We start from the raw sequence: 16,278 nt of genomic DNA on the forward strand, positions 1-16,278 counted from the left end.
CTGCCCAGTACTGCAGGGACACCCAAAGAGCCCGGGAAAGGGAAGGATTCAGGGATCGACAAAACGGTGAGCAGGGCACTGAAGAGAGATAACGCCGCAAACACCGTTATCCACCTCCAAACCATTTAAGCTGTCCGAGGAGGAAACCCACGGAAATGATTTCAGGAAAATCCTCTACTCGAACCAGGAGCGCTTCAGGCCCGCAGCACTCCCGCCCTGAACTGGAGGTCAGAGGGTACGAAACTCTGTAACGACCCTGTAACGCCAAGGACGCGTCTGATTCCCACGGGCTGGCAAAACTAGGAAGAAAGCTGTGACTGTTTTTCGGGGAGGTGTGGTTGGCCGGGGTTGTGGGTTTGGTGTCTATCCTCCTCCAGCGACACCAGTGCTCTCACTGGATCACAGCTACTGACAGCCCTTCATCTCCCAAACCGCAATTACCCCCTCAGCCAAAACACGCACCCCACATCGCTTCAGGCAGTCACCCCATCATCCCACCAAGATGAGAACAACATGTTTACTTTTCATCACACGCACTCTCTCAATCTCCGTTCCCAGGATGTTTGCTTCCCACCTTCCACTTTACGTGGACTCAAAAACACTTTACATAACCACGAGCTGTGAAAGACGACGGCACCTTCTGCGGCGAAAGCCAGCAAACGCTGGCTGGCGGGGCCCTGGCAGCGCCGACGGCAGACAGCACCGCTGCCCCCACACCCACCCGTGACTCCTCTCGCTGTTTGGCAGGACTCCACGGCTCTCGGCTGCTCAAAGACTCAACAGCCTCGGCTTTCCGCAGCACTTCCTACCGCATCCTTCGCTGGGAACGGGTTTCTCTAAGCAAACGATCCAGCAGACCAAAGCGCCCGCGCTTTCACGAAACACGTCTCTCATGACCTTACCCAACGACAAGCCTGCAGCGTCCGAACTTCCAGAGAAACGGCACCTGCAGCGCCGTCGGTTCATTCTAGCGCGCTGAGACAGTGACAAATGACCCATCGTGTTCATTCCCCTTGGCCTGATGCCACCAGGGATTTCCCACGTCCAGAAGGAAGGGCCAAGATATGCCCATGGATGCTTTTGAAGGGCCTTTACAAAAAAGCAAAACCTCCTCTGAAAAGGACAAGACCATAATGAAGTAGAGGTTATGACCCCTGCCTCGAGGAAGTCTGCCCAGCCTCTGTATTGACTACATATGACCTGGGTAACCTTACTGTTAGACCCTTCCATGCACCTCTGAGCAAGTCATACCTCTGAAGCTGCATCTTACAACACTCAGTCCCTTCTTGCCAAAACCACAGCTCACTTGGGTTCATTCTTACTTGTTCTCCAAGAGGTCTGGTGCAGCCCTTCCCCTCCTTCAAGTCCTGGAGGAGCCAGTGTCAGCCAGCCTCTCCCGCCCCCACCTCCAGGGCTGCACTCGGAACAGGCGAGAGTAAAAAACCCCCAAACCCAGCAGCGTCACTCCGTGCTCTGCCGAGAACGGGAAAAAGCAGCACTAATGTCACGAATAAGAACGACACTAACCGCCCTCTTGAGCGCCAGTCCCTGCAATCCTGCCTCAGAAGACGGCTGTTTCAAACGGCCAGCTGCCCCGCGCCCTGCCCATCACACGCTCCTGCTCCTGCCACTGCCCGCGCTGAGGGACCACACCGGCAAACCTCGGAAGCAGCCACCACCACCGAGCTGCCCCAGGGGAGGGCACCGCAATAAACCCCCCGCCACGGCTGCACTCCCAAACTGAGGGGCTCTCAAAGTCCACATCTCACCTACTCCTCGCGCTCTCTGCTGTCCCTCAAATGTCACGTTACGCCGGGGGACTGCAGGTGGAGACGAGGCTCCGGCACGTCTGAAGAGCGCAGCAGGGGAGTCGGTCCCGGGGGAAACTCTCCGGAGGAAGCAGCTCCAGCAGCAGTTGGAGCTGCTCCTCGAACCATTCGTTCCAACAAGACACAAGTCCGAAACATATGGCAAACCTCGAGTCTGTCCATCAGCGTTTTAAAACACATACAGAATCGTGACAGCCTCGATGGAAAGAAATTTCCAAGAGACGTGACATTTTTAAAAGATACTTCTATAAAACGAGAGCTGTCAAGAAAACTTCAGGTCAAAAGAAGAGAATCAAGGTTCCCACCCTCTACATGAAAACGATGTTGAAGTGACCTCCATTGCCAGGGCTTGAGAGGAAAAAACAAAACAGGGATGAAAAGAACGACGGCAAGGTTAGAACAGTCAGGATGCGGATCATTATGCAAAAGGAGCAAAGCAGCCTTCAAACTCAGCCAAAATCCAGCCCAAACAGAGAGGAAAATAAACAGTTAAGTGAAAACATGGACCAGAGTCAAGACAGCTGAGAGAAACTTGGAGAGCCTGCAGCCAAAGAAGGAAGAACAAGAAGTTTAATTTTCCAAACCAGCAGCAGAAATCCCCCCCCAACGAGTCACACGTTGCTGGGCTGCGAGAAAGAAAGGAGTCGGGATCGGAGAGACAGGTCACGGCTTCAGGACACGCGAGGTTTGTTTGCAGTGCCGCTGTCCCCCCTCCTCCGGCCACCCAGAGCCACGCCGGCACGGCACCTCCGCCGGGGCAGGGCTCCAGGGCAGCCCTCCGCTCGCAGCACGGCCCCGCAGGCCGGGCCAGCGTGGCCTCGGCTTTATGGAACGTTTTCAAGGAAATCGTCAGATGGGACTTTATCGTCCACGGAGACGCTGTGCTGAGCTGTCAAGGAAAGCGGCGCTAGAACGGACTGGAAAAAGGGACCAAAACCAGCCAGGGTTTATCCTAGAACTGAAGTAACAAACACACGAAAGATCTGCCCGATGCCTCAGAATCACGTTTTGTTCCAACTTGTTTTTAAATAAATGAAATTACAAATAAAGGTGTTCCTCTGACGCAAAGCCCCAGGACAATCCAGGACAAGACGCTGACAGACGAGCACCGGCTGCAGAACACGCGCGTGAATTCTCTGACACGCTCCCAAGAAACTTCAAGAAAAGAAACCTTCCGTGGCTCGGCTGTACTCGAGTCAACTCCAAGGCGATGTCCACAGCGCACAACGAGGCACCGGGGCTTTCAGCTGAGACAGCACTTGACCGTCTTAACTCTCCTGGCCCAACCAGTGCCCCATCGCCGAGCCCCTCTGCCACCAGAAGCGGGCGCAGCGGGCACCACGCCATCGGCTGGGCAAGCGGGATGGCTATCGCCCCAAAGGCCCAGTCCCTCATCGCGCCTCACGCCCAGGCGCAAGCTGCACAGCTCAGCTCTCCCCCTTCGCCCTCGCGCTCACCGCTCCAAACACACCGGCGTCCCGCTCAGCAAGAAAACGAACGCAAAGTCATCCCCGCAGTATTCCTGGCGTGGGAGATGAAGCAGCCTGCTGGAGCAGCCCTCCTCTGGCCAAGCTCCTCCATCCAAAGAGGCAGCTCCAGGCTAGGAAGGAGCTCTCAGGCGCCAGTGGCACGGACACGCTGAGGAAGACGTTTCTCCGGGCACGGCGCAGAACAGACACAGCACCTCGGCATTTCAGCCCAGGCCCCGGTTAGACACGCCGGGCTACATCAGACCGTACAGCCCTTGCACCGCGCAGATACTCGCAGGGGTAGTCATCTTCGTCACCGCTCAGCCAGCTTACCCAGATTTTAATCTCCTGTCAAGCCGGGCGTACGAGCCCGCCTGAACCCAGCGCCCTTCCAGAAGCGAGGGCCCCCAGCACGACGGCGGAGGCGCAGTCCCGGCTCCTGGGATTCGGGCAGCCCAAACCTCAGCCGTGTGCCCTGCCTGTTCCCCCTCGGCAAACACGGGCACTCGGGGCTGCTCTCACCTGCCGGAGAGCGGGCTCTGCCCTGCTCCCTCCAAAAAGTCTCCCAGTGCTATTACAGAAAACTCCATTTCATTCTGGAGCGAATGGCAGCAGGAGCCGAGCAGCTCCCCAACTTATCTTCGTGCTCTGAGGTGCTGGCAACTCCTTTCTCTCCATTTCCCAGCCGCTGCAAACGTTAACAACATATGGCTCCCTCCCGGCTCATTAAGGGAGGCTATAATTAACATCTACTCCAAAACCTGCTACAGCGGTGCCCTACCACCCAACAATCCCCCGCGCAGTTTTGCATAACTGCTTGTTTACGCCCTCCAACCTCCTGCTCACAAAAGCGCCGGCGTTCCCACGGCCGCCGCTCGCCCCGGCGCAGCAGCATCTCTCGCCGGGGCACACGGTCCCCAACCCCTCCTGGGCCTGCAACCCCCCGCTGCTCGGCCGCGCTGCCAAGGCGCAGCGCCTTGTCTGCCGGCGTGACGTCTGCGATCCCGCTTCGAACTCAAGCGCCCCTCAGACACAGACGGGCACGGTCGCTCCTCGTCTTTTAGCGGGGGAAAGCGCTGCCTGTGCCCCCCGTCAGCCCAAACCCCCCGGCTGTCACAGCCCGTACAGCTCGCTAATCTTGGTTTTAACCACATCATCAACCCCAGGAACGAGGCTGCGTTTTGCTTAACCAATTTAATGAACAGATTTAATGAGCCAGAACCACCACACTAGTCTTAGACGCCCAATCTCCGACACGGGCCAAGCAGGCACACGCGAGGCACGGATTTATCCGCCGCAGCCTGCACAGAAGCTTCCTCCAGTGCGTCTGTCGACTGGAGCTGGTCTGCGCGGGGAGGCAGCACCTCTTTCCCTAACCTCACCGCAGGTGTTCTCACCCACATGAACACCTCATGCATCACTAGACAGAGCGGTTAAGCTCCTTGCCTCACTGATAGCCCACAGGAGTCACTCCTGCAGATGATTACTGCATAAATCAGCACGGGTCTCATTCTTCTCGTCAGGAAGGTAAACTGGAGCAGGCTGTCCTTGGTACAGCACACTTCACCATGCATATGGGCTGACCTCCTTCCTAACTGGGTCTGCTAAGTTCACATTATCTCACCCAGGAGCTTCTCTCTCCTGGTTTGTCATCACCTGCCTTTCCAAAGGAACGGGACCGGTCCAGCCGCTGACCAAGCTCAAAGTGCCCCCCGACGTACTGCTCCCTCACCGACCACATTCATCCCACACGTCTTGGATGACGGGTAAATCACGAGAACCGCGGTTTTAGTCATGTCTAAACACAACTCATGACGCACCCCCTCGCTGGTACCCCTGCTGCCACCGGAGCCACCCCTCCAGAAGAAGCTGAAACAAACAATTGTCCTCCGGCTTCACCCCATTCGGCGCTGAACAGAGACGTTGTGTTCGACGGCGAGCACGGGACAGTGTCCCCACTCTCCTCTCAGCGGCGGACGCGGCAGCAGCTGCACCGACCGACTCCCCCACCCCTGTGCTCCCGCAGCCGCGCCGGGGGGACGGCCGGCATGACGGGGACAGCCAGGCAGAGGAGGAGAGGAGATGTGCACGCTCTGTGCCCTGCGATCTGCCTGGGGTGCGGGCTCCTCTCGCCCGCCTTGGGGAGGCGCATTTCCACGTCCACCACCGAACGATGCCGCTGAAAACCCGGCAGATGAAGGCGGGAGGTAACCAGCGCCGACGGCCGCAGCCACGCTCGTGCGCTGCCCTGGGACATGCCGCGGGTGTGGGGACACACAGCCGCCCTGCAGCAGGACACACAGCCGCCCTGCAGCAGGACACGCCACGGGTGTGGGGACACACAGCCGCCCTGCAGCAGGACACGCCGCGGGTGTTGACACGGGTGTGTTTATGCTGTGACAACAGCACCCCTGGTCCTGTCACCGCACCTCAAAAACGCCTGCAGGCTCCCCACGCAGCCGGCACTCCCCACCAGCCTGACCCGGCAGCCTTGCACCGAATTCACCACCGGCTCTCCCAGGTCTCAATTAACAGACGCTCATCTCGGTTCTCAGAACATGAGAGGCACGACTGCAGGTATCCAAAACAAAACCAAAACAAGAAGCACCACAGTAAAGTCCCTGAAACGAGGTCAGAAGTCTTCTCCCGCTCTACAAGAGTGACGCTATCGCTGTTTTGGAGCAGAGTTGACTTGCAGGCCGGCCAGAGGACCGGTGGGCACCAGGCCGGCCAGCACCGCCTGCGGAGGGACCCGGACTCTCCCTGGGGTCTGCCGCAGGTTCCCCCCGCAGCTGGAGAGCCAAGACTGAGCGGTGCCTCACGGCTGTGATCTCTCAGACCCCCAAGCCCAGGGCAGGGTGAATGGCACCTCCAGAAGGCCACGGGTCCTTCTCTCGGCGTCTGACACGGGGGCGGTTCGTCTTTGGAAAGGGTGCTACTCCACCAGACGGAAAAGCGCGGTTAGCTGGGCAATCAGCACATCTCGGAGACCTCCGGTTTGGGGAGGAAGATGCCATACAGAGAAGAGGTAAGCAGCCTGACTAGCTTTCTGCTCCACTTCCTACAGCTACCCACAACACAAAAACAAGTCGAATGAACAGAGAGAAGCTCAGTTTTTCCTCCCCAAAAAACTTCCTGCTGCATCATCTTGATCAGAAAGCGCTCAGAAACACAAAAATAACGCACAAGACTATCCAAATCTCAGTTAGGAGGCAGCAGCGGCTGCCAAATCTGCAGGCTCTTCCCTGCAAACCGACACGTGGCACTTTTGAGCCACACCATAAACAAAACCCGATTTGGATCGGTGCGAGAGAAAGGCCTTTGCTCCTGGGAGACGAAGGGCCCCCACACGCTGCCCTTCCGCGCAGCCTGACCTCCACTGCCCGCCCCATCTCACCAGGAACCACTGCCACCTTCACCAAACCCTCCCTGCCTCGCTTTTTCCAGTTGCCAAACCGGGAGGGATGAACTTTGGATATTAGAAAGATGCACTCCTAGAAGCAGGATGATCCCCGCCCTGAGGTGCTTGCAGGCTCTCAAATGTCTGGTTTGACACAACACGAGTATTTAGTGGTCAAAAGCGTCACGGCCCCAGAGAGGGAAAGATGAGCAGCCCGGCCCTGGAAGGCTTCGTGCCACGATGAGAGGTGGAGAGAAAAGCTCCCTGGCTCAGCAGTACCGCCCCACCGCTCCTCTGATCCTCTCAGGGTAACCGAACCCACAAGGTTTTCACAGCGAACTCCTCCTGCCCCGGCACCGCAGCGGCAGCTCCCACGGGGCACACAGCTGGGCAGCCTGGGGAACTCGAGGGCACGTTTCTGCCTCCGCCCAAGTCATCTTTGTCTGTGTTTTTAGTACCCATAAAACGGCAGCTGCTGTTCAAGCCCAGCACTAGGAATGGGAAAACAAGACTCACTGCAAACAACATTTTCAGATTCCTGCTCACGCCGAGATAAATACAAGCTCAAGTGAGAGAAATGAAAAATAAATTTGCAAAATTCTCACTGGCAGTAAACAAAATATTAGTAACAGTTCAAAATCTGGTTACAACAGATGTTTTTAGACTGATGCTTCCTCCTCACGTTCACCCACTTTCCCAAAACCGTGACGCAGGTGTCGGCAGCCACGTGAACAGCAGCCGCCCTCTCAGCGATGGTCACAACAACAGGAGCTTCTGGCAACGAAATCCAGCCGGACGCGGGACAGCCTCCTCACAAAGGGGGAGACACGACTAGACCAGAGCACCAAAGCACTCGTGCCGATCTGTCCTGCAAGGGTACTGCTCCAGGGCCAAAAGGACTCCCCCCCCACCGATATAAAACACACTCACTCCCCCACGAACACAGCGGATCACCCAAGATGGGGCAGAGAGAATTTTCCATCTTAAGCGACGTCGCAGGTTTACAACTCGCAGAGGCGAGCCCACGGAAAGCTTTACACCGAGATGCTTCTTGTGCTGTATTTAGACGGTTTCAAAGCACCGTCCCACTCGGTGACCTTTGGGAAACGGAGCTGCCGACCACACGAGACAGCCGCAGGGGCTCCAGCTGCCCCGGCACCTCCGGGAGAGGCTGCCGGCATGCGCCGACCGAACCGAGCTCTGGCAGCCACAGGAAGCACCACGGAAAGAGGTACAGGGGAGGCAGAAGCGGTGGCGGGGAGAGAAGAGAGACGTCGTTGTCCCTGTGCAGGCCCAACGCCGGGCAGCGACGCCCCGGGCGCAGCCGCGGCTCGTGTGCAGGCTGCCGACGGGCTCACCGGACCCTGCGAGCGCAAGATGGCTTTCAGGGCCCTCTGCCTCACGAGTCTTATGGCGACGGCGGGATTAATCTCTCCTGATGTACAAAAGTACCTCAAGGAAACTGGAAACACCGAGACCTATCGAAGACGGGACCCAACCCACCGCCCTGGCGCTGGCTGAAGGAAGATCTAATCCCACGCCACTGCCAGGCACCTGACTCCCCGGCTGTCGATCCGCAGCACGCGCAGCTCCTCTTCCCGGGCAAAAGTTCAAAGAGAACAAGACAAGTATTAATAGAGTGTCTGGGATCAGAGGAGCTGCAGTTCCCAGACCGACCCGTGCGGCCGGGGGCTGGCGGCTGCCAGGAGCAGGGCTGAGCCCCTTCGACAGGCACCCACGCCGACGGCTCCAACGCGCTCCCGTTTCAAGCAGCCAGGTCACCGGACGGCAGGCGGGCAGCTCTGCCCGTGGCGTGTACAGGGGTTACATCCCCTCGTTCCGAGGTCCCCTCTGCAAATATTGACGCAGCAAACAGAGCTGGCTGTTGGCAACCACTGGAGGCATTTCAACGTGCGGGGTGGGTTTTTTTCTGCTAGACGGGCGCATTACAAGAGCCCAGCCTGAGTCAAACCGATGAGTCACTTGGCCAGGTCCACGCACGACAGAGCGAAGCGTATTTTTACTGCCAGTTGGAAACGCCTCCCACCAGCGAGAGCTGCACGGACAGCTTGCCGCAGCAGAGCGCCTGGCACTCTCGGGCTGAAAATCGACTCAAAACACAGGTGGGACGGTAGCAAGACAAGCCGCGAGAGCTCTCCTCTGCCCAGCGGGTTTACTCCAGCCTCCCGGCCTTTCAGCGTCAGCTCCTCGCTCCAGGCATCGGCTCCCACCGTGCAGCAAAAGCCCGAGAGGCAGCCGAGCTGCGAGCACCTCGGAGAAGCGCAGCACGCATCACGCCTGCGCCTTCGTTCCTCCGACCGTCTGCACGGGGCCTGCGCCGCCAGAAGCTGCTTCAGAGGCATCGGGGAAGGAGGCAGCACCACGGCCGGAGGCCGCTTCCTCTTAGCGCCCACCCTTACCTCCCGCAGCAGCTCGAAACCAGAATTAACGCGCCCAAACCCCAGCCCCGACGGCGGGAGCAGCGAGGTGTTCTGAAGGAGCTACGTTTGAGCACAGCAAGAGTACGCCCCACAGGGCACGGCACTCCAGTCTGCACCACTGCAAAGAAACACAGAACACGCTGCAACCTCCCCGGCCCAGCCGAGGCCTCCGAGCAGCGCCGCCAGCCTCCACCCCCTGGCAGAACAGCAGCACCCCTGACAGGGCGGCCGGGCCTCGGGAAGACGACGGCAGGCACGGCAGGAGGCTCCGCGCCCACCAGACCCCAGCACGCTGCTCGGCCGGGGCGGCGAACCCCAGCCTGGGGGCAGGCAGCGATGCGGCAAGCACCAGGGCACGCAGGGCTGCCACGCCTCGGGGAGCGATGCCGCCTGGCTCTGCCATCACTCCGGGCCACCAACAGCACAGCGAGGCCTGGGCAAACGTGACGATCCATCGGGGCTGGGGGGGGGGTTGACCCTGGCTGGACTCCGGGTGCCCACCGAAGCCGCTGCATCACTCGCCTCCTCAGCTGGACAGGGAGAGAAAACACAACGCCAGGCTCGTGCGTCAGGAGAAGGACAGGGCGATCGCTCAGCAGTTACCCTCACTGGCCAAACAGACTCGACTTGGGGAAAAACCTAGTTTATTACCAATCAAATCAGAAAGGAGCCATGAGAAATAAAACCAAATCTCAAAACACCTGCCCCCCACCCCTCCCTTCTTCCCAGGCTTAACTTTATTCCCCATTTCTCTACCTCCTTCCCCCGAGCGGCGCAGGGGGACAAGGAATGGGGGTTGGGGTCAGTTCATCACACGTTGTCTCTGCTGCTCCTTCCTCCTCAGGGAAGGACTCCTCACACGCTTCCCCTCCTCCAGCGTGGGGTCCCTCCCATGGCAGACAGTCCTCCATGACTTCTCCAACGTGAGTCCTTCCCCTGGGCTGCCGTTCTTCACGAACCACTCCAGAGTGGGTCCCTCGCATGGGGTGCAGCCCCTCAGACACAGACTGCTCCAGCGTGGGTCCCTCCCGCGGGGTCACCAGTCCTGCCACCAAACCTGCTCCAGCCTGGGCTCCTCTCTCCACGGGGCCACAGGTCCTGCCAGGAGCCTGCTCTAGTGTGGGCTTCCCACGGGGTCACAGCCTCCTTCGGGCGTCCGCCTGCTCCAGCGGGGGGTCCTCCACGGGCTGTAGGCAGGTCTCTGCTCCACCGTTACCCTCCGTGGGCTGCAGGGGCACAGCCTGCCTCACCATGGTCTTCACCACAGGCCACAGGGGAATCTCCGCTCCGGTACCTGGAGCATCTCCTGCCCCTCCTCCTTCGCTGACCTCAGTCTCCGCAGGGCTGGTTCTCTCGTGCACTCTCACTCCTCTCTCTCACAGCAACTCCTCCCTGTTCTTAAACACGTTATCCCAGAGGTGCTGCCACCGCCACTGATGGGCTCGGCCTCGGCCAGCGGCGGGTCCATCTCGGAGCCAGCTGGCACTGGCTCTGTCGGACACGGGGGAAACTTCTAGCAGCTTCTCACAGAAGCCACCCCTGCAGCCCCTCTGCTCGCCACGCACACCCATCAGAGAGGAAAAGCCGAGGAGACCCTGAGCTGGGGGCCTCGGCGCCCGTTACCCACTGCCTGCCCCGCTGAACGGCCTCCCGTCCTCCCCTGCCTCACTGCACCTGCGGGGGAACCCCAGAGGTTCGGCCAGAACCTGCAGCACCAGCGAACGCCAGGGCTGGGCGGGCTGCACAGCTGCAAACTGGGGTAGCGACAGAAACAGCAGCAGATCGTCAATGGCTCATTCAGAAACGCATGTATTCTAAATCCCCCTATTTTTGTGTTTGTCTGTTTGTTTTCTAATTCCCACAGGGAAGAGGCCACGCCTCACTCAGCGCTCCCTACAGAAAACCCCGAGATAAGCCCTTCAGCCCTGCTAAACGTGTTTTGAAATCGAGCTGCTCTGGCCTCTGAGGCCATGGGGGATACACAGAGAAAAACCTCTCGGATCCCCAGGCAAAAAGCAGCCAGAAGTCCCGGCTTTGCAGAGCAGCCATTTGTCTGCACCAACAATAAGAGCCAAGAGACTTAAAAACATCCATTTACAGAGAGTAACGCCAGCCATCGTGACACAGTGTGACAAACACTCACTTATGAAACAACCCGTTTCCCGCTGCATTTAGCGCAGCCCCTCTCCCGACACAAGCCCACGGATGCAGGACCTGGCTCGGTGCACAGCGGCCGCGGCTGCAACTGCAACCACAACCAACCGGGACACACGGACATCGGTGTCAGGCAGCCGCAGCTTCTTCTCCCTGTCGTGTGCCGGTGCTCTGCTTCCCCGGACGCAACCCCTGCCACCCTGCGGCTCGGCACGCCGGAGCGGGGCTCGTGAAACTGAAGGAAAAGCAGCCGGACACCGGCCCGGCTCACGGCCACGCTGGCCGGCCGAGGACCCCACGCTGTCCCGTGCAGACACCAGTTTCACAGCCAGACAACACGTTTACCGAAAGAGTTAACAGCTGGTTTTTTCCCATCCTTCCAGATGAGGAGAACCCAGCAGAGACGCCGCTCCCAGCGGCCAGCGCGACTCCGCGTGCGACGGGGATGACCGGGAAGACGCTGCTCCGCACCAGGAGCGGATGCCACCTGTAAACCCCAGCGAGCCACTGCCGGCCTGCACCGTTCGCAGCCCCCCATGCCTCCAGCCAGCCCCACCAAACCCCGCTGGCTGCCCCGCTCCAGCCCTCGGGTCTCTCGTGCTTTCGGTTTTGCTCTCGCCAGACCGCGCTGAGTGCGGTTAATGCCGAGCACTGGGGTGGTTCAGCCTGAGGAAGGGAAGGCTCCGGGGAGACCTTCCAGTACCGAAGGGGGGCTGTTAAAGATGGCAACAGGCTCTTCACCAGGGCCTGCAGCGACAGGACAAGCAGTAATGCTTTCAAACCAAAAGCAGGTGGATTTAGGCTACATAGAAGGAAGAAATCTTTTAGGCCGAGGGTGGCAGAACACTGGCCCAGGCTGCCCAGAGAGGGGGTCGATGCCCCATCCCCGGAAACATTTCCCTGGAAACAGTCAAGGCCAGGTCGGACGGGGCTGTGAGCAACCTGACCCAGCTGAAGCTGTCCCTGCTCGCTGTGGGGGGTAGCACTGGGTGGCCTCTGAAGGTCCCTCCCAGCCCAAACCATGCCATGATTCTACCTCTGGAGACCACACAGAGCTACCTCAGGTCCCCCCACCCCCGCAGACCCTCCCCTCTCACCGTCCCCAACGGCGAAGCCGCCATCTATCCCCTGGCACGCCAACTCCTCGGCAGCGGCAGCGACGAGCCCCCTCCCCGCCTGCGCCAAGGGTCCCATCCAGCGGCCCCCCCCCCCCCCGCTGTGCGGGTTCCCCCCCGGCAGCGCTCGGCCCTGGTTTGTTTACAGCTGGCAGGGAGGTGCCGGCATGGCACGGCACGGCACGGCACGGCACAGCCGTGGCAGCAGCAGCCTGCCGCCCAGGCTAGGGCTCTGCCGAGACTAACCCAACCTGTAAAGCAATTAGTCACTGGCAGCGGAGAGCGGCGGGCCCTTCCTCCCCACAGCATCTCAGCTCCCCGCGGGGAGGGAGGATGCGAAACCAGGGCAGCGCGCGGGGAGCGAGCGGTGCCGTGTCGATCCCAAAAGTCAAACCACCGGCATCGGTCAATCTTTGACCCCCGGGGTGCTCGGGAGGGCTTGGCACATCACCCGGCCACGCGTCCCGCTCCGAGCCGCCCAGCACAGCTCGGGAGAGCACTCGGGCGCCTGCGAACGGGGACGGGAAAGGGCTTTGCTTCGGCTGCCCCTGCCCCGAACAGAGCTTTCATCACAGAACGCCCAGCTGGGAGGGACCTCAGGGATTATCTGGGCCAAACGCACCATCTAGACACCCAGCACCCCGTCCAGCTGAACCCTGCAAGTCTCCAGTGCTGGGGAAAACGGTCGCGCTCTGGCAGAAGATGCCCCAGCCCCTGGGTACCTCACCCCGGCGAGGTCACCCGCGAGTGCCTGATCTCAGCAGCACGGAGGCTCGGGCTCCGCAGTGGAAGGTCCCCCCCGTGTCCTGGACATGTCTCCTCCCCGTCCCATCGCTTTGCTGCGCTGGAGGAAGCTTCACGCCTTCTGCCAACCGTCCCCAACGGCGGTGCCAAGCTGCCGCGCCAGCAGCCGGGGGCAAAAAGCCCACCCGAGCTGTAGGAAGCGCAGATCACGGCCGCTTCCCACCACAGACAAACACCCTTGGCTGCCGAGACCCCCGAGGCAGAGCCTGGGCCTCCACCCACGGCCTGGGGAAGGGGCAGCCCCACAGCCCCCGCGGGGCTCCGCTCAGCCGAAACACAACCCGGGAAAGGCCCGCGGCTTTTGGCGGCGCTGCCGATTCAAACGGGACGGGAGTCTGAAAGCGCTCTGCTGGCACCGTACCGGTGCCTCCCGGTTTGAGGGCCTCTCAAACCCAAAGCCAGCGGCCAGGCAGGTTCAGGATAGGCCTTGCACACATTTTTACGGGGACAGCCACCACGGGACAAGTGGCACAGCTGGCGACAGGGTTTTTGACTACCCAAACCTGCTAGGGGCTTTCAAGTCACGGCTGGGTGTTGTGCCGAGGTCTGCACTAGCCCAGACACAAGCGCCTTCAGCTCAGGTCTCTGCCCTGTACGCTACAGACGAGATTTAAAGAGAAAAAAATGAACATTTAAGGCAGAGGAACGCGACTCACTAATTGCGAGCTCACCGCAACGAACCACTTCACCTCGGAGCGCCGTCCCTCTTCCCCAACAAGGCTCCAACGACCCTAGGAAAACGCGTGGCATTGATCGTCCCCTTCCGAACCTCAGGCTTCCGAGTCCCCAGACACGGAACACCAGACTGAAGCGCTCACCTGCGCCCCCAGCCCCACCCTCGCCCACCGCTACGGACCACCACCGGCTTGAGGCCGCCAACAGCAGCCACAGCTCTGGCAGGGAGGCCGAGACGAGCGAGAAGACACAGAAGGAAACGCTCAGAGGCCCCAGGGAGAGCGCTCGGGAGCGAGGCGAGGAGGGCACAGCTGCGGAGCATCACCCCAGCCCTCCGTTCACTCCCGGAGCAGCCCCGGGCAGCCCAGCTCCTGCAGGCAGAGTCCAACCCGGGGGGGGGACAGAGGGCAACTCCTTCCCGCTCCGATGCTGCGGGACACCGTGGGAAGGCGCCTGCAATAACAACAACAATAAACCACCCCGCCACGGGATCAGCCTCCGACAACACCACAACTCTGCTCCGGGCTGCCCGCTCTCTGGCCCAAACGCCCTCCCGAAACCAGACCTTTCGAGGGCTCCACGGCCCAGGCGCTGCCCAGAGCTCCTGCCTTCCGTGGGGGAGCCCCCGGGCGGCTCTGGAAGCCGAGGGACACGGGAGCAGACACGGGGGTCAGGATCCGCACCGAGCACCGCAGCTGCTCAGCGGCTCCCCGCGACAACCCAACCCACGGCGGAACAGGCGCTGCGTGGGAAAGGATTCCCCCTCCTCAGCTCGAGCGCACGCTTAAAGCCTTTCCAGCCAACAGCCTCTTCTTCTGGGAACGGGCCGTTTGGGGAACAGATCTGCAAGAAAGTCCTTGGTTTAGGTAAACTTCGCCTCGTGTGGCGCGCCGACAAAGCTCGCTTTTACCAAACCCAGCTGGGCGCAGCAAGGCAGAAGGAAGCATCACGGAAAGAGCCCGCACACAAACAAAACCCCCGCGATCAAGACAACCCACCCCAGGGCCTGAAGACAAGAGCAGACGCAGGCCGAGGACAGAGGAACGAGGTCTTTAAGCGGACCCAGAGGCCGGGGCCCCCGAGGCAGCGGCGTGAGGCAAAAGGCAGCCCGGCCCCGTCTCAGGGGGTTTCGGTCAGTTCGGGGGGAGCCGGGCTGGGAGCGGCCTCCGCACCCCCGTGAGCAGAAATCCCCCACGCCAAACCAACGCCAGCCGCCGCTTCCGCCGCCCTGACGGCTCCTCAACGGCTGGGGCGGGGGCAGCCTCTAAAACGCCCCAAACCGTAATTTGGCAGAACCGCGCACGGAGGTTGTGCCGGCTGCCGGTGAACGGGCACGTAAGCCCCGGGGACGGGGCAGCTGGAGCTGCGCACACCCAGCGCCGCTGCTTCTCCCCGGGCTTTGCCGTGAGAGGCTTTATGGGGGATGGCGGGGGGGACCAACCATCCCGGGGGAAGCGGCCCGAGCCCTGCCCGGTGCTGCCCGGCCCTGCCCGGCCCTGCCCGCCGTCCCGCACCGCCTCACGGAGCAGGCGGGCAGCCCCGCCGGGCCCGGCTGGTTGAAGGACCCCAGCGGCCACCCCCGCTGCCCTGGCCGGGCCCCCCCCCCTCCCCACGCCGCCGCCGCCCCCGGTACCGGCCGCGGTCCCGCCCGTGGGCCCAGCCAGGCGCCCGCCACGTCGCGCGGGCGCGGCCCGAAGCCCCGGCCTGGCCCCGCACCCACGGCCGGCCCGTCCCTGTCCCCTCCGTGTGTCGTGTCCGTCCGTGTCCCCCCCCGCCCGCTCCTCCCGCCGCGGCGCCGCCCGCGCCCCTCCCCCGCGGCCGGTGACAGCGGTCGCGCCCCCGCCGGCCCCGCGCCGCCCCGCGCCGCCGCTCACCGCGCTTGCCGGGGTCGTAGCCCACCAGGACGAAGTAGTCGGCCAGGCGGGCCATGGCGGGGGCGGCGGCCGCTGCGCCGCGCTCACAGCCCCGCCGCCGCCGCCGCGCTCCGCGCCCGCCCGCGCTCCCCGCCGACCGCCGCCATCTTGGACCCCAAGCGCGGCCGGCCCCGGCCCGCCCGCACTGCGCCTGCGCCTGCGCCGCCGCGGGGGGCGGGACGCCGCACCCCATTGGGCGCGGCCGGAGGGGCGGGGGCGGAGCCGGGGGGGGGGCGGAGCCAAGGAGGGGGCGGGGCCGCGGCACGGCGGGGTTCCCCGGCCGGAGGGGGGGCGGGGGGCGCGGCCCCGGGCTGAGGCGGCCGCGGGTGTGCGGGGACCCCCGGTGTCACGCGGGGACCCCCGGTGTCACGCGGGGACCCTCCGCGGGTGTGCGGGGGGACGGGTGTGCCCCGACCCCCGGGGTGCGGGGACACGGGTGTGCGAGGACCCCCGGTGTCATGTGGGGACCCCCGGTGCG

At 62.0% G+C, this 16,278-nt stretch overlaps 1 protein-coding gene across 2 annotated transcripts in view; it reads right to left on the bottom strand.

Moving 5' to 3' along the window:
- Positions 1–15,816, bottom strand: part of SBF1 (SET binding factor 1) — an 82,187-nt gene extending 66,371 nt beyond the window's left edge. For both annotated transcript variants that reach the window (XM_086481208.1, XM_086481211.1), the window contains exon 1: positions 15,762–15,816. In XM_086481208.1, the coding sequence (XP_086337334.1) occupies positions 15,762–15,816 (55 nt within the window). The remainder of the gene's footprint in view (positions 1–15,761) is intronic.
- Positions 15,817–16,278: the final 462 nt, after the last annotated feature.

The sequence above is a fragment of the Leptosomus discolor genome, chromosome 1 (assembly GCF_034619465.1).
Source record: "Leptosomus discolor isolate bLepDis1 chromosome 1, bLepDis1.hap2, whole genome shotgun sequence".
In the NCBI taxonomy this organism is placed as follows: Eukaryota; Metazoa; Chordata; class Aves; order Leptosomiformes; family Leptosomidae; genus Leptosomus; species Leptosomus discolor.